Below are 22,396 nucleotides of genomic sequence, written 5' to 3'. Positions count from 1 at the left end.
CCAGCATTTTGTGTGTGTTACTGTATACTCCAGCTTATTGCATGCAGGAAGCAAGGGAAGAGATTGCTGTGCCTTTGACGATAATCTTTGTGCCATCACAAGGTGACACAAGGAGTAATACCAGATGATTGCAGGGTGGTAAATGTTATTTCCTTTGTTCAAGAAAGGAAGTAGGGATAACCCTGGGAGTTATAGACCCATGAGTCTTAATTCAGTGGTGGACAAATTATTGGAGAGGGTTCCTAGAGACAGGATTTACAAGTATTTGGAAAAGCAGCCTGATTAGGGATAGTCAGCATAGCTTTGAGAGTGGCAGGTCATGCCTCACAAGCCTGATTTAATTCTTCAAGAGTGCAACAAAGCACATTAATGCAGGTAGAGAAGTAGATGTGGTATATATGGATTTTACTAAGACATTTGATAAGGTTCCCATGGTAGCCTCATTCAAAAAGAAAGAAGGCATGGAATGCAGGAAAACCTGGCTGTGTGGATACAGAATTAGATGGCCTGTATAAAGCAGAGCACAGTAGATGATCGGCAACCTGTGGTGTTCTGCATGAATCTGTTCTTGGACCCCCTACTCTTTTTCATCTTTAATCAATGACTTGGATAAGGAACTAGAAGAGTAGGTTAGTAAATCTGCAGATGACTTGAAAGTTGATGGAGTTTTGTAGAATGTGGAGGGTTGTTAAAGGTTGCAACGGGACATTGACTGGATATAGAGCTGGGTTGGGAAGTAGCAGAAGGAATTCAACCCAAAAAGTGTGAAATGATTCATTTTGGAAGGTCGAATGGGAAGGGAGAATACAGGGTCATTGGCAGGGTTCTTGGCAGTGTGGAGGAACAGCGGAATCCTGGGGTCCACGTCCATAGATCTCTCAAAGTAGCCATGCAAGCTGATAGGGCTGTTAAGAAGGCATTTGATAATTTGGACTTCATTAGTAGGGTGACTGAGTTCAAGAGCCATGTGGTAATTTTGCAGCTCTATAAAACCCTGTTTAGACCACACTTGGAAGTATTGTGTTTAGTTCAGGTTGCTTCATTCTAAGAAGTATGTGGAAGTTTTAGAGAGGGTGCAGAGGAGATTTGCCAGGATGCTGCCTAGACTAGAGGGTCTACCTAGATGGGGATAGGTTTAGCAAACGAGGGCTTTTCTCTTTGGAGCAAAGGAGGATGGGAGGTAACCCAATAGTTATAACAGGATGATAAAGGGGAAGATAGTGTGTATAGCCAAACAATCTTCTCACGGTGGAAGTGGCTAAAGAGAGGGGTATCATTTTAAGGTGAATGGAGGAAAGTATAGGGAGGATAGGCACACGTATAATAGAAAAATGGAAGGTTATGTAGGAGGAAAGGGTTAGATTATCTTAGAGTAGATTTAAAAATCAGCATGGCTTTGTGGCAGAAGGCCCTGTACTACGTTGTAAATGTTCAAAGCAAACACATCATGCTACTATCACAACATTTTTACAAATGAAAAATTGCTGTTAGCTATACGCCAACTCTGTTGGACAATATTTTTTTTTCTATGAAATTTTGTCTGAGATGAAAACATTTTAGGTGACATCAAGTGGATATAACTGAGCCTTTTAAATCTATTAGGCAATGAATCCATTGTGAATGAAGCATACAGTGTCTTTAAAAAGTATTCACCTCCCCCTTTGGAAGTTATGTTTTATTGTTCTGCAGCATTGAATCACAGTGGATTAAATATGGCTTTTTTTGACACTGATCAACAGAAAAGACTTTTGTTACAAAGTGAAAATAAATTTCTACAAATTAGTTTAAATTTATTACAACTATTAAACACAAAATATTTCATTGCATAATTACTCACCTCCATCAAGTCAGTATTTAGTAGGCACACCTTTGGCAGCAATTACAGCCCTGAGCCTGTATGGGTAGATCTCTATCAGCTTTACACATCTGGACACTGCAGTTTTTCACCATTTTTCTTTACAAAACTGCTCAAACTCAATCAGATTGCATGTGCATCATGAGTGAACAGCCCTCTTCAAGTCCAGCCACAAATTTTCAATTGGATTGAGGTCTGGACTTTGACTTGGCCACGCCAGCACATTAACTTTGTTGTTTTTAAGCTTTGTGCTTGATGCTGTGTAGCTTTGGCTTTATGCTTGGGGTCATTGTCTTGCTGGAAAACAAATCTTCTCCGAAGTCACAGTTCTCTTGCAGACTGCATTAGGCTTTCCTTCAGGATCTCCCTGTATTTTACTGCATTTATTTTATCTTCTACCTTCACAAGCCTTCCAGGGCCTGCTGTAGTGAAACATCTCACAGCATAATTCAGCCACCACCATGCTTCACGGTACAGATTGTGTTTTCTGATTATATGTGGTGTTCGGCTTACACCAAACATACCATTTAGACTGACGGTCAAACAGCTCAATTTTGGTTTCATCAGACCATAGAGCCTTCTTCCAGCTGACTTCAGAGTCTCCCACATGCCTTCTGACAAACTCTAGCCGAGATTTCATGAGAATATTTTCCCCCAAAGAGTGGCTTTCTCTTTGCCACTCTCCCATGAAGCTGCGACTGGTGAAGCACCTGGGCAACAGTTGTATGCGCAGTCTCTCCCATTTCCGCCACTGAAGCTTGTAACTCCTCCAGAGTTGACATAGGTCCCCTGGTGGCCTCCCTCACTAGTCCCCTTCTAATACAGTCACTCAGTATTCAAGGACAGCCTGCTCTAGACAGATTTACAGCTGTGCCATATTCTTTCCAGGTCTTGATGATTGACTTAACTGTACTCCAAGGGATATTTAGTGACTTGCAAATTTTCTTGTATCCATCTCCTGACTTGTGCTTTTCAATAACCTTTTCTGTGGAGTTGCTTGGAGTGTTCTTGTGTCTTCATGGTGTAGTTTTTGCCAGGATACTGACTCACCAGCAGCTGGACCATCCTGACACAGGTGTATTTTTACTACAATCTGTTGAATCACCCTGACTCTACACAGGCGATCTCCATTTAACTAATTAAGTGACTTCTAAAACCAATTGGCTGCACCAGTGATGATTTGGTGTGTCATAGTAAAGGGGTGAATACTAACGTAATCAATTATTTTGTGTTTTATACTTGTAAAAAAAATTTAGATCACTTTGTAGAGATCTGTTTTCACTTTGACACCATAGAGTCTTTTTTCTGTTGATCAGTGTCAAAAAAAGCCAAATTAAATCTATTGTGATTCAATGTTGAAAAACAATAAAATGGATTCAACAGTGGCTGGATGGGAGATGCCAGAGAGTAGTGGTGGATAACTGCTTGTCAGCTTGGAGGGCGATGACTAGTGGTGTGCCTCAGGGATCTGTACTGGGTCCAATGTTGTTTGTCATATACATTAATGATCTGGATGATGGGGTGGTAAATTGGATTAGTAAGTATGCAGATAATACTAAGGTAGGTGGCGTTGTGGATAATGAAGTAGGTTTTTAAAGCTTGCAGAGAGATTAGACCAGATAGAAGAGTGGGCTGAAAGATGGCAGATGGAGTTTAATGCTGATCAGTGGGAGGTGCTACATTTTGGTAGGAATAATCCAAGTAGGACATACATGGTAAATGGTAGGGCATTGAGGAATGCAGTAGAACAGAGTGATCTAGGAATAATGGTGCATAGTTCCCTGAAGGTGGAATCTCATGTGGATAGGGTGGTGAAGAAAGCTTTTGGTATGCTGGCCTTTATAGATAGATAGATACTTTATTCATCCCCATGGGGAAATTCAACTTTTTTTCCCAATGTCCCATACACTTGTTGTAGCAAAACTAATTACATACAATACTTAACTCAGTAAAAAATATGATATGCATCTAAATCACTATCTCAAAAAGCATTAATAATAGCTTTTAAAAAGTTCTTAAGTCCTGGCGGTTGAATTGTAAAGCCTAATGGCATTGGGGAGTATTGACCTCTTCATCCTGTCTGAGGAGCATTGCATCGATAGTAACCTGTCGCTGAAACTGCTTCTCTGTCTCTGGATGGTGCTATGTAGAGGATGTTCAGAGTTTTCCATAATTGACCGTAGCCTACTCAGCGCCCTTCGCTCAGCTACCGATGTTAAACTCTCCAGTACTTTGCCCACGACAGAGCCTGCCTTCCTTACCAGCTTATTAAGACGTGAGGCGTCCCTCTTCTTAATGCTTCCTCCCCAACACGCCACCACAAAGAAGAGGGCGCTCTCCACAACTGACCTATAGAACATCTTCAGCATCTCACTACAGACATTGAATGACGCCAACCTTCTAAGGAAGTAAATCAGAGCATTGAGTATAGGAGTTGGGATGTAATGTTAAAATTGTACAAGGCATTGGTGAGGCCAAATTTGGAGTATTGTGTACAGTTCTGGTCACCAAATTATAGGAAAGATGTCAACAAAATAGAGAGTGTACAAAGGAGATTTACTAGAATGTTACCTGGGTTTCAGCACCTAAGTTACAGAGAAAGATTGAACAAGTTAGGTCTTTATTCTTTGGAGCGTAGAAGGTTGAGGGGGGACTTAAGGTTGAGAGGTATTTAAAATTATGAGGGGGATAGATAGAGTTAACGTGGATAGGCTTTTTCCATTGAGAGTAGGGGAGATTCAAACAAGAGGACATGAGTTGAGAGTTTAGGGGCAAAAGTTTAGGGGTAACACGAGGGGGAATTTCTTTACTCAGAGAGTGGTGACTGTGTGGAATGAGCTTCCAGTAGAAGTGGTAGAGGCAGGTTCGATTTTGACATTTAAAAAAATTGGATAGGTATATGGACAGGAAAGGAATGGAGGGTTATGGGCTGAGTGCAAGTCGGTGGGACTAGGTGAGAGTCAGCATTCGGCACGGACTAGAAGGGCTGAGATGGCCTGTTTCTGTGCTGTAACTGTTATATGGTTATATGTTATGAAAACTTCTGGAGAGGCGGGGTGAATACTTTTTAAATACAGTGTTATTTTTCCTGATGACAAGAGGATGGGTATTAGAGGAAGAGTGATAGAGTGATATTAGAGAGAGAATAATCAGGAATGGAGAGATCTGAGCAGAGCTGGGAAATATTTCAAAATAATTAAAAAGGTGACTTTATTTCAGGTTCACAATGCTGTGCTACACCTGCCTCAGAAGGCATCACTTTAAATGAAAGCATGCCCATACTGGGAGTGGCCAACAATAATTACTCCCTGAACAATGGTGTTATAATTTACCATATAAAAAAACTGAATCTTTGGAGCTCAGCAAATAGTAGAACAGTGAAGTCCACAGTGAAAAATATAAATAATGGCTTGTTCAGAAGTTAAGGTGAAATCAGCATAATCCTTTTAGATTTTGTCCCCCTTTTACATTGCAACTCTTCCCGCTGACTACAATATTGCCTCATCCTCAGCCCCATCACTCTGGCTTTCATCCCCCTGACAAATAAGTTTAAACCTTCCTGAACAGCTCTAGCAAACCTGCCCACAAGGATATTGGTCAAGGGGTTCAGGTGTAACCCATCCCTTTTAAAAAAAAATATATATATACAGGTTGTACCTTCCCCAGAAGAGATCCCAGTGATCCAGAAATCTGAACCCCTGCCCACTGCATAAGTTCTTCAGCCACATGTTCATCTGCCAGATGTTATTCTTACCCTCATGGCATGTGGCAGCAATCCAGAGATTACTGCTCTGGTGGTCCTGCTTTTCAGCTTTCTTCCTTGCTGCTTAAAATCTCTCTCCAGGACCCTCGCACCTTTCCTACCTATGCCATTGGTGTCATTATGTATCAAGACTTCTGGCTGCTCGCTTTTCCCCTTTAGAATGGCATGGAACCGATCTGAGATATCCCTGACCCTGGCACCCGGGTGGCAGTGTATCATCCCGATGTCTACTGCAGCCACAAAATCTTGTCTATATTCCTCTAACTATGGAAGCTCCTATCACTATTGTAGACCTCTCCTCTTCTGAGCCACGACCCCAGACTCAGTGCCCAAAACCCATTTGTTGTGGCTCCCCCCAGTAGGTTATCCCCTTCAACAGTATCAAAATTGTATACTTATTTTTGGGGGAACAGCCACAGGGGTACTCAGTACTCGCTGTCCATTCCTTTGCTTGGTAGTCACCCAGTTACCTGCCTCCTGCAACCTAGGGGTGACTACTTCCCTATAGCACCGATCACTTCTTCAGTCTCTCCCACATGTTCTCTGAGGAGCTGCAGCTCAGTGCACCTGGTGAAGATATGGTTATCTGGGAGGCTACAGGTCTTATGCAAAGAACATAACACTTCCCCTGGAGGTCATTCTCACTGCTCTAACTAAACCCTAACAGATGAGGAATGAAGAATAAAGAAGAAACTTACCAGATGCTTACCTCCGCTAAGCCGGATGAGCCAAAGCCCATCTAACACTGGCCCACTGCAACAATGGCTACTCCACTCGACCCTGCCTTATTTTTATTTGCCCTTACTAATGAATCCCGTTCATTGTTTGGCCGCAGTTCAAACTCTGAAAACTGCTGTGAAGCGCTGCCTTTTTAATTTTCAATTGTGGACCTCTGTGAAGTCGTCTCTTCTTCTCACACTCTCATCACTGACTGGCCACAATTCAAACTCTGTTTGCTACGAGTTACAGTTTATGGTGGAAAGCAAAGATAATGGCTTCAATCTTTGTGATATGAAAATGGGAGAGACTTCTACTCCTGCACGACTGATCATCAGATAAACGACGTAGTAATTTGAAAAAAGTAACAATCAATAGACTGCAAAGTAGAGACTGGCACTTCAGTGTACACATGGAATCCTTAAGCAAAACAGTATTACAGCTTGCTGACTTGATTAAATAAATATGAGCAATATATTTCCCAAGTTGCTCACCCAACAAACCCCTTTCGAATAAAAACATCTTAGAAACACAGGGAGTGTCAGTATCCTTCATTACATGTAACACAAGTGATCCAACTGACCAAAAGATGAAGACACAATTGCCAGATTAAATTTCATCTAGACGTGAACACCCATGACAGTATTATCAGAATGCGATCTTCACACTGGCAATCCTACACAAGAAAGTAAGAGTACAAGTATGCAAAATCGAATAGATTTAGAACAGATAATCTGGAAACTCTAACCATCTAGCAGATGGACCAAAAGAGCTAAAAGATTCCAATGCAATCTGTAACCTCATTGTTACAGACTGTACCGCAGCTACTAATCCTAGATCAAAACAACCAAAGTGCAAAACAGAAGTGACAACCAGATGAACGAGTTAGCAACATGGGATTACTTAAGCTATTATTGTAGCTATTTTTGGTTTATTATTATCACATGTAGCAAGGTACTATGAAAAGCTTCTTTTGCATTCTGTCCATAAAGACCATACACAGCAGATCACAAAAGACAGCCACAGAGCTACTGCAATCTCACAACCATGTATCAAATAGCAAACATCCCTACTGCATCCATTTATAAACTGTGTTGGACAATAGACCAACCAACCAACCAGCATGACCAGCCTAATTTTTATTTATGGAGGAGCCCAACATACGGGACAAACAAAAGACCGGAGTCTTTGGAAACACCTGGGGCTTTGGTTCCAGTGGTTGATCCATCTTGGCCTCCTCCTAGGGGCTCAGTATCAAACAAGTCTTCAGCTAATTTGATTCATTTCAGGTATCAACATTATCTGAATGTATTAGATGCAACAATAGGTCCTGACAACATAACCTAATGACTGAAAAATGTATATATCTTACAAAAAGCAGAATTCATCCAATCCAGCTAATTTCTCTCTGAGCAGTCTCCTTACTCACTGGGAAAGCAATAGATGTTATCAACAGTGCTAAAAAGTGGCACTTGCCCAGTTTAGTTTTTGCCCAGACCACTCAGCACTGCTTCATAAAGTGAGGGTGAATGGATTTAACATCAATGCAGATTTTGACCATATGGTATTAGTGAGATTTAACAATATTCAGATCAACAGCAGTCAGTCAGAATCGTTTATTGTCACAAACACATGTTGTGAAATTGTTTGGAGGCAGCAGTACAGTGCAGACATAACAAATCTCTATAAGTTGAAATAAAAATAAATAAACAGGTCAAAAAGGGAGAGCAAGGTAGTGTTCAGGAATTCAAAGTTCAAAGCAAATTTATTATCAAAGTACATATATGTCACCATATACAATCCTGAGATTCATTTTCTGCAAGTATAGTAAATAATCCAACATAAAAGAAACAATGAAAGAATGCACCTAACAGGGTGGACAAAAGACAACAAACTGTGCAAATACAAAAGAAAAAAATAAATAATAATAATTAATGAATAAGCAGTAAGTGTCGAGAACATGAGATGAAGAGTGATGAGACAAGTGAAGCTATTCCCTTTGGTTTTTAGAGTCTGATGACTGAGGGGTAATGACTGCTCCTGAACCTGGTGCTGTAAGTCCTGAGGCTCCTGTACCTTCTTCCTGATGGCAGTAACAAAAAGAAAGCATCACCTGGGCGATGGGGGTCCCTGATGATGGACACTGCATTCCTGTGACAACGCTCTGTGTAGATGTGATCAACAGTGGAGAGGGCTTTACCCCGATGGACTGGGCCATATTCACTATTTTTTGTAGCATTTTCTGCTCAAGGGCATTAGTGTTTCCACTCTAGGTTGTGATGCAGCTCGTAAATATACATTCCTTCACATAGCTATAGAAGTTTGTCAAAGTTTTAGAAGCCACACCAAATCTCTGTAAACTTCTAAAGAAGCAGAGGTGCTGCTGTGCTTTCTTCATAATTGCACTTACATGCTGGGTCCAGGACAAGGCCTCTGAAATTATAACACCAAAGAATATAAAGTTGCTGACCCTCTCCACCACGATGAGGACTAGCTCATGGACCTCTGGTTTCTTACTTCTGAAGTCACTAATCAACTCCTTGGTCTTGCTGATATTGAGTAAAAAGTTGCTGATTTACAAGTACCTTTGTCTTGGCACCACTCAGCCAATTTTCAATCTCCCTCCTATACAATGATCCATCACTACATTTGATTGGGCCTACAACAGTGGTGTCATCAACAAACTTAATTATGGCTTTGAAATCGTGCTTAACCACACAGACAGAAGTGTAAAGCAAGTTGAGCAGGGGGCTAAGTACACAACCTTGTGGTACACCTGTGCTGATGGTTGGTTGTGTAGGAGATATTGTTGCTAATCCAAACTGACTGGGGTCTGCAAGTGAGGAAATCGAGGATCCAGTTGCACAAGGGGGTATAGAGGCCAAGGGTTTGAAGCTCATTCATTAGTTTTGAGGCGATGATGGTAGTGAATACTGAGCTGTAGCCGATAAAGAGCATCCCGGTGCATGCATCTTTGCTGTCCAGATGTTCCACGGTTGAGTGAAAAGCCAATGAAATGGCACCTGATGTGAATCTGTTGTGCCTGTGAGCAAACTGGAGCAGATCCAAATTGCTTCTCTGTGAGGGGTTAACATATTTCATTTACAACCTTCCAAACCACTTCATCACCGTGGATGCAAGTGCTACTGGATGATAGTCATTGAGGCAGGTTACCACATACTTCTCAGGCACCGGTATAACTGAAGCCTGTTTGAAGCGAGTGGATAGCTCAGACTGCTGAAGTGAGAGGTTAAACACTCCAGCCAGTTGATCATGGGCCATTTAGAACTCTGATGGTAGAGGGGAAGAAGCTGTTCCTAAGATATGTGTGGGTCTTCAGGCTCCTATCCCTGCTCCCTAATGGCAGTAATTGGAAGAGAGCATGTCCTGGATGGTCAGTGTCCTTAACGATAGATGCTGCCTTCTTGATGCACTGCCTTTGGAAAATGTCCTCAATGGTGGGAAAACTTGTGCCCAATTTGGGTAAGAAGAAAATTCAAGTGGAGTCATAATTAGCACAAGGAGGGTTAGAGGTTTGTCATATTTCAGCAACTTGCTCGTGGAGATCCTCACAACAGTATTCCAAACCTAATCATCTTTATTTGTTTCATAAATTGCCATACCTCTTTCCTGAAGTAATAAATAGGAATGCTTGCCAAACTGAATTTGTGTTCACAGCCCTTCAGATAAAAGTGCATTTTGCTCCTGATAAGCATTCATGCTTCAGCATCGCTGATGTGGTAAGTCAACAAAAATACAAAGTGATGCTCATTGTCAAACGAGAGAATAATTTTGTATTTACTTCTCCATCATAATCACACTCAGGATTATCACTGATCAGATTCTTAGGTACACTATTTCTTCAATGACAGAACCAGGTAGGACACTGGTATACTGCTGTGAAAGGTAAGTACATAGTTCACAGGAGCAATTGAATGCAGAAAGAACTCATTGCCAAGGTGAAACAGATATTGGGAATGTGGAAGCAGAACTGCATCTGTGGAAAATGACCTGGTTAACAGGTGCAAGGCTTTCACCCCGTTGTGTGGTGTAGGTGTGGCCTTGTACCCTGCTCCTGACTTGCAGCAAGCACCTGAGCCATGTTCCATTTCATCCAGTGAACCAAAACAGGTCATGGTGGCAATGTTCATGTCTCCAGCCAAAAGGGAAGGAAAACAATATACACAAAGTGACCTCAATTCCAATGTGTAGAGCAGCATCGTTCTTTGTGTCGCCAAGGATACACTATCACTACACAGCAGAGTGACAAGTTCTATTTATCCTAGGTTTTCCAAAGTACATGAGGCAATACAACCATGGACCCAGGAAAAATAATGTAAAGAATATTTTGTATACTATGCTATAAAACACAGTGCAAGATAGAGTAACACAAAATTGCTGGAGGAACTCTGGAGGTCAGGCAGCTTTTATGAAGGGGAATAAACTTCGATGGTTTATTTCCTTCCATAGATGTGGCTCAACATGCCAACTTTCTCCAGCATTTTATGTGTTGTTCAATATTTCTGGAATCTGCAGAATCTCTTATGAGCAAGACTAAAAGTGTTCTTTTACTCCACTAAGTAAGTCAGACCTGGTTTGAGCAGATAAGAGAATTAACAAGGCCCCTCAAGGAATGTGATAACTGAATATAATGAGCCTCATACATCAAAGGCCTTATCTGAACAAAGGCATACTGTCATTGCGACTGCACCAAACTTCAACCAGAGGCACAGTTCTGTAAGGCACATGAAATTGTGTAGGGAAGAAGAAGCCATTAATCATGCACTGTCTTGTCTTAGATTAGTCAAGAATTATTAATTAAGTGCCAGTGCAATGGTGAAAATGCTGCAGCTTATCTCTAAATATGTATAAAATGTTTTGTTCAACCAAGCAAGAAGCAGGTACAGTATATTAGTAAGATGAATAGACCTCCCTCTCCCTCTGCGAATTGAGAGACTAAGTTTTAGTTTGTGTTGAGAACGAAGTTGGGCGAGTTATTTTCCAAGTCCACAACAGGCGGATGGGACCATATTGCCATGGAATGTTCCATTCAGTTGGACAGGGACTTGTCCACTGTAGAAAACTGCACAGAAGAACACTTTGACCAGTCAAACAATAGTCTTTACAGTATACAGAAGGACCTTTGGGCAAGAGTGGATCATGATAGATGGTTCCCAAGTAGACTATCAAAGTTATTTGGCAGAATGACTCATTATGAGAACTTTCAAAGAAACACAAAGACCTTGGACTGATGGAAAGGCAGGCTCTCCTTATTGGTTCCTTCATGGACAAGCAGAACTTCAATGCTATGCATCCAGCCTCAAGGTGACTGCCATGGGATGATAAAAATTATTCCCCCCCCCCCAAACAAAAATATCATTCAGAAAAAGTTCAACCAAAGAGATCCTATTCTGAACTCTGAAAATTTACAACCTCCACCTTTGGCTGCAATACTATCTGAAAGAAAACGCACTGCATCAATCTGGCGAGATTTCTTCTATAATCTCTTCTTAGTTCACAAACTATACCATCTGTAAGGACAGAGGGCACAAGGAAAATCAACACTGCAAATTCCACTTAAAGCTACAAACCACCTTCACTTAACTGCAGAATCAAATTCCAAGACTATCTTATTACAGTGCCTTACATTGCCACTGCTATGACTGGAAGTGAAGCAGGAGGGCCGGTGACTATAAACCAGGCTGAAACACAGAGAGATGAGGCTCCCTCTACCCAGCATCTTGTTAGCAAATGTAAAGTCAATGGAGAACAAAACTGAGGACTTGAAGGCAAGATTGCCGTATTGGAGGGAAATGAGAGATTGGTGTGTTCTATGTCTGAGTGAGATGTGACTTTCTTCCAGCACAGCAGATACAGCGATCAAACCAGAAGGTTTCTTGGCTTACTGAATTAACCAAACTACTGATTAAGAAAAGGCAAAGGAAGAGGTGTATGTTTCACGATAGACTCTTGGTGATGCTGCAATGTGGCTGTTATGATGAACTTGTGTTCCCCTGACCTTAAACACATAATGATCAAACGCAGTCCATTCTGTTTATCTAGGGAGTTCTCCCCCATAATCCTGACCACAGCTCACATACCACCAGCGGCTGACTATAATCAAATGCTTAAGATATTGCATGATGCCATTGCCAAACAAGACACAGTCCATCCTGATGCATTTAAAATTATAGTCAGGGACTTCGACTAGACTTGAAGAAAACCCTGCCTAATTATCATCAGGATATAACCTGTAGCACCAAAGGTCCCCACACTCTAGACCATTGTTATGCTAAGATAAGGAGTACCTACTGTTCCATGTCCAGGCCACATTTCAGTAAATCAGATCACTTTGCTGCCCTTCTCCTTCCTGCTTACAGGCAGAGGCTAAAGAACAACTCCAGAGATTAGGACAACAAAAACATGGTGTGGGAGCAAAGGGGGAGCTATAGGATTGCTTCGAGTCTGCTTTTCGCCATGTAAAAAGTTAAATCAAGCAACATTAGTGACAAAAGGACTTTGATTCCAGATGAGCTCAATGCCATCTATGCTCACTTTGACTGTCAAAACATGGAGGAACCATCACATACTCCCAAAGCCCCTGATGATTCTGTGATTTCAGTCTCTGGGGCTGATGTGTGAGCAGCCTTCAGGAGGATGAACCCACAAAAAGCATCCAGCCCAGATGGGGTACCTGGCCAAGCACTAAAATCCTATGCTGATCAACTGGCTGGGGTGTTCACTGAGATCTTTAACCTCTCACTTTGGCTGTCTGAGGTACCCACCTGCTTCTAGAAGGCTTCAACTATACCAGTGCCTGAGAAAAACTTGGTAACCTGCCTCTGTGACTATCGTCCAGTAGCACTTACATCCACAATGATGAAGTGCTGTGAGAGGCTGGAGATGAAAATATCAACTGCTGCCTGAGAAGCAATTTGGATCTGGTCCAATTTGATAACCGGAGCAACAGGTCCACAGCAGGTGCCAACTCGTTGACTCTTCACTCAACCCTAGAACATCTGATCAACAAAGATGCAAACGAAAGGATGTTCCTTATTGACCACAGCTCAGTATTCAATACCATCATCTCCTCAAAACTAATCAATAAACTCCAAGACCTTGGCCTCACCACTTCCTTGTGCAATTGGATCCTCGATTTCCTCACTTGCAGACACTAGTCAGTTCGGATTGGCAATAACATTTCCTCTACAGTCTCTATCAGCACAGGTGCACTACAAGGCTGTGTGCTTGGCCCCCTGCTCTACACTTATGACTGTGTGGCTAGGCACAGCTCCAATGACATATTCAAGTATGCTGACGACACCACTAGTAAGCCGAATCAAAGATGGTAACTTGAATATGTAATGTTGTAGGGTGAATCAGCACACACGATGGAGATTGAAAATCTGGCTGAGTGGTGCCATAACAACAACCTCTTTCTCAATGTCAGCAAGACCAAGGAGCTGATTATTGACTTCAAGAGAAAGAAACCAGAGGTTCATGAGCCAGTCCTCAGAAGATCAAAGGTGGAGAGGGTCAGCAACATTAAATTCCTCGATGTTAACATTTTGGAGGACCTCTCCTGGCCCAACATACAAGTGCAATTATGAAGTAAGCACGGCAGTGCCTTTGCTTCCTTAGAAGTGAGCACAGGTTTAGCATGATAAATATCTACCATATTGTTGGACTTTACAGAGAGAGAGAGAGAGGGAACATATATTCCTATGAATTCATTGAAAATAGATAATCCTCCAATTTTCTACACCAACAAATTGGGTGATTTTGTAAGGTAATACAGCATATTGCACCTGAGGAAAGTTAGTGCAGTAATTACAAAGGGGATGAATACTTTTTCAGTCTTACGACTTCGGTTTTTAATTTTTAGTAAATTGTTGTCAGGTTTTGGAATTTTTCTTTAGATTTGACATGATGCACAATCTTTTGTATATTCACTCAAAAATAATATTTCAATATATTTTAAATTTAGAAAATGAGACAGTAATGTGAAAATTGTTGCGGGGGCTGAATACTTTTTCAAGGCAATGTCTATAATACTTTAGTCCTCAGAATTGCATTGGTTCAATGCACCAATGACAATAATCTTCAAGGATGATTAATCATGGACATTAAGTACTGGGCTTGCTGTTTATAGACAATAGATAATAGACAATAGGTGCAGAAGTAGACCATTCGGCCCTTCGAGCCTGCACTGCCATTTTGAGATCATGGCTGATCATCTACTATCAATACCTGGTTCCTGCCTTGTCCCCATATCCCTTGATTCCCCTATCCATGATACCTATCTAGCTCCTTCTTGAAAGCATCCAGAGAATTGGCCTCCACTGCCTTCTGAGGCAGTGCATTCCACACCCCTACAACTCTCTGGCAGAAGTAGTTTTTCCTTAACTCTGTCCTAAATGACCTACCCCTTATTCTCAAACCATGCCCTCTGGTACTGGACTCTCCCAGCATCTGGAACATATTTCCTGCCTCTATCTTGTCCAATCCCTTAATAATCTTATATGTTGCAATCAGATCCCCTCTCAATCTCCTTAATTCCACCGTGTACAAGCCCAGTCTCTCTAACCTCTCTGTGTAAGACAGTCCTGACATCCCAGGAATTAACCTCGTGAATCTAAGCTGCACTTCCTCTACAGCCAGGATGTCCTTCCTTAACCCTGGAGACCAAAACTGTACACAATACTCCAGGTGTGGTCTCACCAGGGCCCTGTACAAATGCAAGAGGATTTCCTTGCTCTTGTACTCAATTCCCTTTGTAATAAAGGCCAACATTCCATTAGCCTTCTTCACAGCCTGCTGCACTTGCTCATTCACCTTCAGTGACTGATGAACGAGGACTCCTAGATCTCTTTGTATTTCTCCCTTACCTAACTTTACACCGTTCAGATAATAATTTGCCTTCCTGTTCTTACTCCTAAAGTGGATAACCTCACACTTATTCACATTAAACGTCATCTGCCAAGTATCTGCCCACTCACCCAGCCTATCCAAGTCACCCTGAATTCTCCTAACATCCTCATCACATGTCACACTGCCACCCAGCTTAGTATCATCAGCAAACTTGCTGATGTTATTCTCAATGCCTTCATCTAAATCGTTGATGTAAATCGTAAACAGCTGTGTTCCCAATACCGAGCCCTGTGGCACCCCACTAGTTACCACCTGCCATTCCGAAAAACACACGTTCACCGCTACCCTTTGCTTTCTATCTGCCAACCAGTTTTCTATCCATGTCAATGTCTTCCCCCCAATGCCATGAGCTTTGATTTTACCCACCAATCTCCTATGTGGGACCTTATCAAATGCCTTCTGAAAATCGAGGTACACTACATCCACTAGAGCTCCCTTGTCTAACTTCCTGGTTACATCCTCGAAAAACTCCAATAGATTAGTCAAGCATGATTTACCCTTGGTAAATCCATGCTGGCTTGGCCCAATCCTAACACTGCTATCTAGATATGCCACTATTTCATCTTTAGTAATGGACTCTAGCATCTTTCCCACCACCGATGTCAGGCTGACAGGTCTAGTTCTCTGTTTTCTCCCTCCCTCCTTTCTTAAAACGTGGGATAACATTAGCCATTCTCCAATCCTCAGGAACTGATCCTGAATCTAAGGAACATTGGAAAATGATTACCAATGCATCCGCAATTTCCAGGGCCACCTCCTTTAGTACCCTAGGATGCAGACCATCTGGACCTGGGGATTTGTCAGCCTTCAGTCCCATCAGTCTACTCATCACCGTATCCTTCCTAATGTCAATCTGTTTCATTTCCTCTGTTACCCTATGTCCTTGGCCCATCCATACATCTGGGAGATTGCTTGTGTCTTCCTTAGTGAAGACAGATCTAAAGTACTTTTTAAATTCTTCTGCCATTTCTCTGTTTCCCATAACAATTTCACCCAATTCATTCTTCAAGGGCCCAACATTGTTCTTAACTATCTTCTTTCTCTTCACATACCTCAAAAAGCTTTTGCTATCTTCCTTTATATTCCTGGCTAGCTTGCGTTCGTACCTCATTTTTTCTCCCCTTATTGCCTTTTTAGTTAAGTTCTGTTGTTCCTTAAAAATTTCCCAATCATCTGTCCTCCCACTCACCTTAGCTCTATCATACTTCCTTTTTTTTAATGCTATGCAATCTCTGACTTCCTTTGTCAACCACTGAGGCCCCTTTCCCCCCTTTGAATCCTTCCTTCTCCGGGGGATGAACTGATTTTGCACCTTGTGCATTTTTCCCAAGTATACCTGCCATTGCTGTTCCACTGTCTTTTCTGCTAGGATATCCAACTTTGGCCAGCTCCTCCCTCATAGCTCCATAGTCTCCCCTGTTCAACTGCAACACTGACACCTCCGAGCTGCCCTTATCCTTCTCAAATTGCAGATAAAAACTTATTATATTATGATCACTACCTCCTAATGGTTCCTGTACTTCAAGATCGCTTATAAAATCCTGTTTATTACATAACACTAAATCCAGAATAGCCTTGTCCCTGGTCGGCTCTCGTACAAGCTGTCCCAAGAATGCATCCCTTAGGCACTCTACAAACTCCCTATCCTGGGGTCCAGCACCAACCTGATTCTCCCAGTTCACCTGCATGTTGAAATCCCCCATAACTACTGCGACATTACCTTTGCCACATGCCAATGTGAACTCCCTATTCAACTTGCACCCGATATCCATGCTACTGTTTGGTGGCCTGTAGACAACACCCATTAGGGTCCTTTTGCCCTTACTGTTCCTCAATTCTATCCACACAGACTCCACTTCTCCTGATCCTATGTCCCCCCTTGCAAAGGACTGAATCTCATTCCTCACCAACAGGGCCACCCCACCCCCTCTGCCCACATTTCTGTCCCTACGATAGCACGTATACCCTTGTACATTCATTTCCCAGGTCTGATCTCCCTGCAGCCATGTCTCCGTTATCCCAACAACATCATAGTTACCCATTCGCACCTGAGCTTCAAGCTCATCCACCTTATTTCTGACACTTTGTGCATTCAGATATAGAATTTTTAACCCATTTCTCCTCTCTCTGTTTGAATCGCTGCCTATTGTGCTTAACCCAGCTCCCCGAACTCCCATCGGGCTATACACCCCTAGAATTTTGTTGTCCTTCCTAAATTTACTTATTCTTTCAACACATTTAACTCCATGTTCCGTCAGACCATCCCTCTGTACACGAGTCCTCCTTATCACTTGTTCTGCCTCACCTTTCTCTACTACACACTTAATATTCCGGAACCGTGTAGTCCCCAACTGTCCTTTATTCTTCCTCTCGCTATCCTCTCTCACATTCTGGATCCCCGACCCCTGCAAATTTAGTTTAAACCCCCCCAAGAAGCACTAGCAAAAGTGCTAGTGCTAAAAATGCTATGTTATTTTTCTAAATAGGGCAAACTTAATGACTCACAGATACAACAATAGATGTTACACACTGGTTAATCCTTGTCAAGTTAAAAAATAAGTTAAATTTAGCAATATTTGTTCCCAAGGAAAAATACACGGCTTATAAAATTGCTAAAAGTAGCAGTAGGCCTGAGGAATGGGGCTGTTTTAGAACTCAGCAGAGTAGGGCCAAGAAATTAATAAAGGAAAAATAGAATAAGAGAATAAACTGGCAAGACACATGAAAAAGGGGGAAAAGTGACTGCAAGAACTTCTGTAATGCACAAAAGAAAAGACCAGTAATGCCAAATGCATGGCTGTTATAGAGGCAAGAAAATGTAAAGGGTTGTAATGAAACAGCAAAGAAATTAAATAAATACTTTGTTTACCTTTGAGAAGAAGAAAAACTGCCAGAAATACCAAGAAATAATGAGAAATGAAGGAAAATTGGTTATAACTTGGTTATACTAAAGTTGAAAGAAACTTGGTTATACATTGATATATCTCAAGTTAAAAGTTCATATATCTCAAGCTATATGAATAGTGGATCCAATGATTATCATCTTTCAAAATTTTATAATTCCCATATATTCTCAGATGGTTCCTGCAGATTAAAAGATGGAAAATATAACCTGATTATTAAAGAAATAGGGTGGGGAGATGAAGAAATGAATGACAATTAACCACCAACTTAGCTACCAGTCCCTAGAAAATGACAGAATCTATTATGAAGGACATAATAACAAAATGCCCAGAAATAATAAAATTAAGCAGTCAGCACACATTTACATAAAGAAAGTAAATTTTACTAATCCACTCTTTAAAACTCTGCATACTAGAGCAGATAAGGGAACAAATGGATGCTGTTGTGCTTAGATGGGTTAATGGCTGACACAGGAGCCATTATTAAATATAGTTGAGTGTATGGAATTTGGGTAATAATCGTGTCTTTACTTAGGTTGGTTGGCTGGGAGCATTGAGGGTTATGGATAAGTTATTCACAATCTTTGATGATTGTCATATTTCCCTGTTATACAAAACAGGAGGTAAGATATGAAAAGGCTTCAGGACATATAAGATAAAATACGTGAATGTGTTAGATAAATGCAAGGTCAGAGTACAGCAGAGTACACCCTTCTGCTACCCTTTCTTGTTTCATATTTTAAAATATGTTGTTTAATCGGTTCAGACAACTATTAGTTGTTTCCTCCTAATTTCTTCAAATACCTAATCCAACGGATGCTTGATTATGCAAAAGCTAATCCAACGGATGCTCGATTATGCAAAAGCTATCAGACGACTCTAAGTGAGAAATAAAAATTTTAAATATGACTTTCTTACTCTTGGATTTCTGACTAATTTTCTCATTCTTTAGGTGCCTTACATCTTAACTTCTCGACTCCTTATTTCTAAATGTCACTCTTCTGCATTAGTTTTCCTGTCAATATTAATAACGACATGAAACCGTCTGCTTCCCTCAGTTCTTAGCTAAAGTAGCTAAGTATTCAGCAAGTTGTGCAAAAGTGGCTGGCGCTGAGAGCAGGTGCACACCATGTAACGTTGCAATACTGTCAGAACCGGGACATGTTTACATTCCCGGCTGGGGAGTGGGAGGCCACAGCTGGACGCAGTGGTTGGGTCCACAGCTGACAACTTACCACATAGCCACCCCAAACATACAGGTAGCATCCGTCCAGAACAGCGCAGTGGCCGCTCCTCTCCTCCGCCACCCAGTTCGCTTTGGCCTCTGCCATCGCCGCTCGGCGACTCGCACGAATTCACTCCACCTTCCTGATGCAAACAATATGCGAGGACAGCCGGAGGAGCCGCTACGGAGAGCGAAAGGGCTCGAAACCTAACGGCGACCGCTGCTGGGTCCGGGCTCGCCTTCATATCGGCGGCGTCGTGTGCCGATTAACAAATAAACGAACGAGCACATTTACCCTTTTTCTCTCGTTATAACTTTGTCATATTATTCTTAGTTACGTAATATGCACGCATTTTAAAAGTATGAAAGTAGTTCGCAATGTTCTTTTTAGTAACGCGAGTCCATTGGTAGATAGAAACTACCTCTTCATCCTTTAGTCCCGTTTCGCCTTCTGTTTTGTTATACCTTTCCTTAATTTGTCAAGTATTTAACGACAGAGAGACTACGTGTTTGTGCTCAGGACCGTGGCCTCAATAGTCCACTTGTCAATAATCTACTCCATAACAATATCTGCCCAAAATCATGCCAACCGGCTTGCGAGCCTGCACCAATCAGTGGCTCATTGCCAATCCTACCAACCCCTACATTCCAGCAGACCACCCTTCATCACTTCCAACATCTTCAACGAGATTCTAACACACGGTTCAGTATTCTGAACGGACCATTCCTTTCTCAACTCCCTGGTCTGTTCTTCCAGCACCAGCAACTACTCCCCCGTCTTTCCCGCTTTCACAGGAGATTTAAGACCCGTTATTTGATTTCTTCCTTTCCCCACCGTCCATAAACCTAAATTACTCCTTCCAGTCGAGAGTTACTCCCATGCAAACAACTGAACTACGCTTGGTCCTCACGGTGTGGTTTTCTCATCTTCGGAGGAAGGAAATGCAGATGTGATGACTGCCGTGTGGTGTATCTGTATTCAGTCCACAGGGGCTTTCAAATACCCACCATTTCAATTCTCTATCCCACTCTGACCTAATTATCCATGGCCCTCCTTCATTGATCTTAGAATGTAAGTCTCATCTTACAATGAGACTTGATATCAAATTCCATAATTTTGGGCAATTTATTTTCTCTATTTGACAACAGTCAGTTCTGCTGCAAGGTTATCCACTGATAATGTTAACTCTGTTTTTCTGTCTCCACAAACTGTGCCAGATTCTCTATTCTTTCTATTTGAATTGCCCGGACAACTCCGGCTTCATCCCAGTGGTTTTCCTTTCGTCTCATACATCCCTTCCCAGTTGTGTTTGCAACTTTTAAAAAGCCACTTTCTCACTTTCCCTGTTCTGATGAAAGGTCTTTGACTTTCAATTGTGAATTCAGCTTTATCACAGGCACAAGCCTCACCACCATTGGGGGCATCTCCAAAACGTCGGTGCCTTAAGAAGGTGGCATCATCATTGAGGAGGTTCACCATCTAGGACATAACCTCTTCTCATTACTATCATCAGGGAGGAGGTACAGGAGCATGAAGACCATGTTTTACCATTCAACTTAGGAGCAGGATCAGGCCATCTGGCCTATCGAGTCTGCTCTGCAGACTCTATCGAGTCATCATTGATGATCCTTTTTTGTTCTTCTCAACCCCAGATCCTGGCCTTCTCCCCGTAACCTTTGATGCCATGCCCAATCAAGAACCTATAAATCTCTGCCTTAAATACACCGAATGACCTGGCCTCTACAGCTGCATATGGCAACAAATTCCACAAATTCGCCCATGCTTTGGCTAAAGAAATTTCTCTGCATCTCTGTTTTGAAAGGGTGCTCCTCTATCCTGAGGCTGTGCCTTCTTGTCCTCGACTCCCCACCACGGGAAACACCCTGTCCACATCTACTCTGTCTAGGCCTTTCAACATTCGAAAGGTTTCAGAGATCCCCCTCATCCTTCCAAATTCCAGCGAGTTCAGACCCAAACGTTCCTCACCCTTTCATTCCTGGAATCATCCTTGTGAACCTTCTCTGGACCCTTTCCAATGACGGCACATATCTTCTAAGATGAGGAGCCCAAAACTGTACACAATACTCAAGGCGAGGCTCGCCAGTGTCTTATAAAGCCTCAGCATCACATTCTTGCTCTTGTATTCTAGACCTCTTGAAATGAATGCTAACATTGCATTTGCCTTCCTCACCACCAACTCACCTGCAAATTAACCTTCAGGGTGCACAAGGACTCTCAAGTCCCTCTGCATCTCAGATTCCCGGATTTTCTCCCCATTTAGAAAATAGTCTGCACTTTTATTTCTACTACCAAAGTGTTGACCATGCATTTTCCAACATTGTATTTCATTTGTCACTTTCTTGCCCATTCTCCTAATCTGTCTAAGTCCTTCTGCATCCACCTGTTTTCTCAATCCTATCTGCCCCTCCACCAATCTTTGTATCATCTGCAAACCTAATTTACACACATTATATTCCATCTATTAACCTCAATTAATGATCTGAATCCTGTGGTTTTTCCTCATAATCCATCAATCTTTGCTTCAGAAGATGGAAAGTCTCTCCCCCTCTTCCTCCCCCGCTGGATGATGGTGAGGGAGCCATGGGTCTTGGGCAAAGTTTAATCAACACAGTTTGTGGATTGCACTCTATAGTTTATGTTATGATGTGTTTCTGGTTTCTCCTTTTTAAAAAAAAAATTTGTTAATTTGTTTGGGGCGTACTGGCTCCGCAGCCTGCAGATAGCAAGCGTCATGGATTGAACGGAATTGAATATACCCGAATTTTTTTGACTTTGTGATTTGGTGTTTTGTATTCTGCATTTCGCTCTTTTTTGCCGTTTGCATGATTTGTTATTTTTTTATACATGGTGGGGGAGAGTTAGTGTTTTTCCTTGAACTGGGTCCATGGTTTTCTTTGTTTCGTAACTGTCTGTGGGAAGGCAAATCTCAAGGTTATATACTGTAGTATACTGTATGCACAATTTAATAATAAATGTACTT

General features: G+C 41.9%; 1 protein-coding gene across 3 annotated transcripts in view; it reads right to left on the bottom strand.

Annotated features, from left to right (window-relative positions):
• LOC140724889 (kelch domain-containing protein 1) overlaps positions 1-19,599 on the bottom strand; it is an 82,863-nt gene extending 63,264 nt beyond the window's left edge. For 2 of the 3 annotated variants that reach the window (XR_012098205.1, XR_012098206.1), the window contains exon 1: positions 19,405-19,599. Coding sequence is in view for 1 of the 3 variants with exons in the window: in XM_073039638.1 (XP_072895739.1) it covers positions 19,405-19,500 (96 nt within the window). In the remaining 2 variants the exon portion in view is untranslated. The remainder of the gene's footprint in view (positions 1-19,404) is intronic. The other variant, XM_073039638.1, reaches the window with a different exon arrangement.
• Positions 19,600-22,396: the final 2,797 nt, after the last annotated feature.

The sequence above is a fragment of the Hemitrygon akajei genome, chromosome 3 (assembly GCF_048418815.1).
Source record: "Hemitrygon akajei chromosome 3, sHemAka1.3, whole genome shotgun sequence".
NCBI lineage: Eukaryota > Metazoa > Chordata > Chondrichthyes > Myliobatiformes > Dasyatidae > Hemitrygon > Hemitrygon akajei.
The sequence above is the reverse complement of the archived record's forward strand: the minus strand, read 5'-3'. Positions and strand labels throughout refer to the sequence as shown.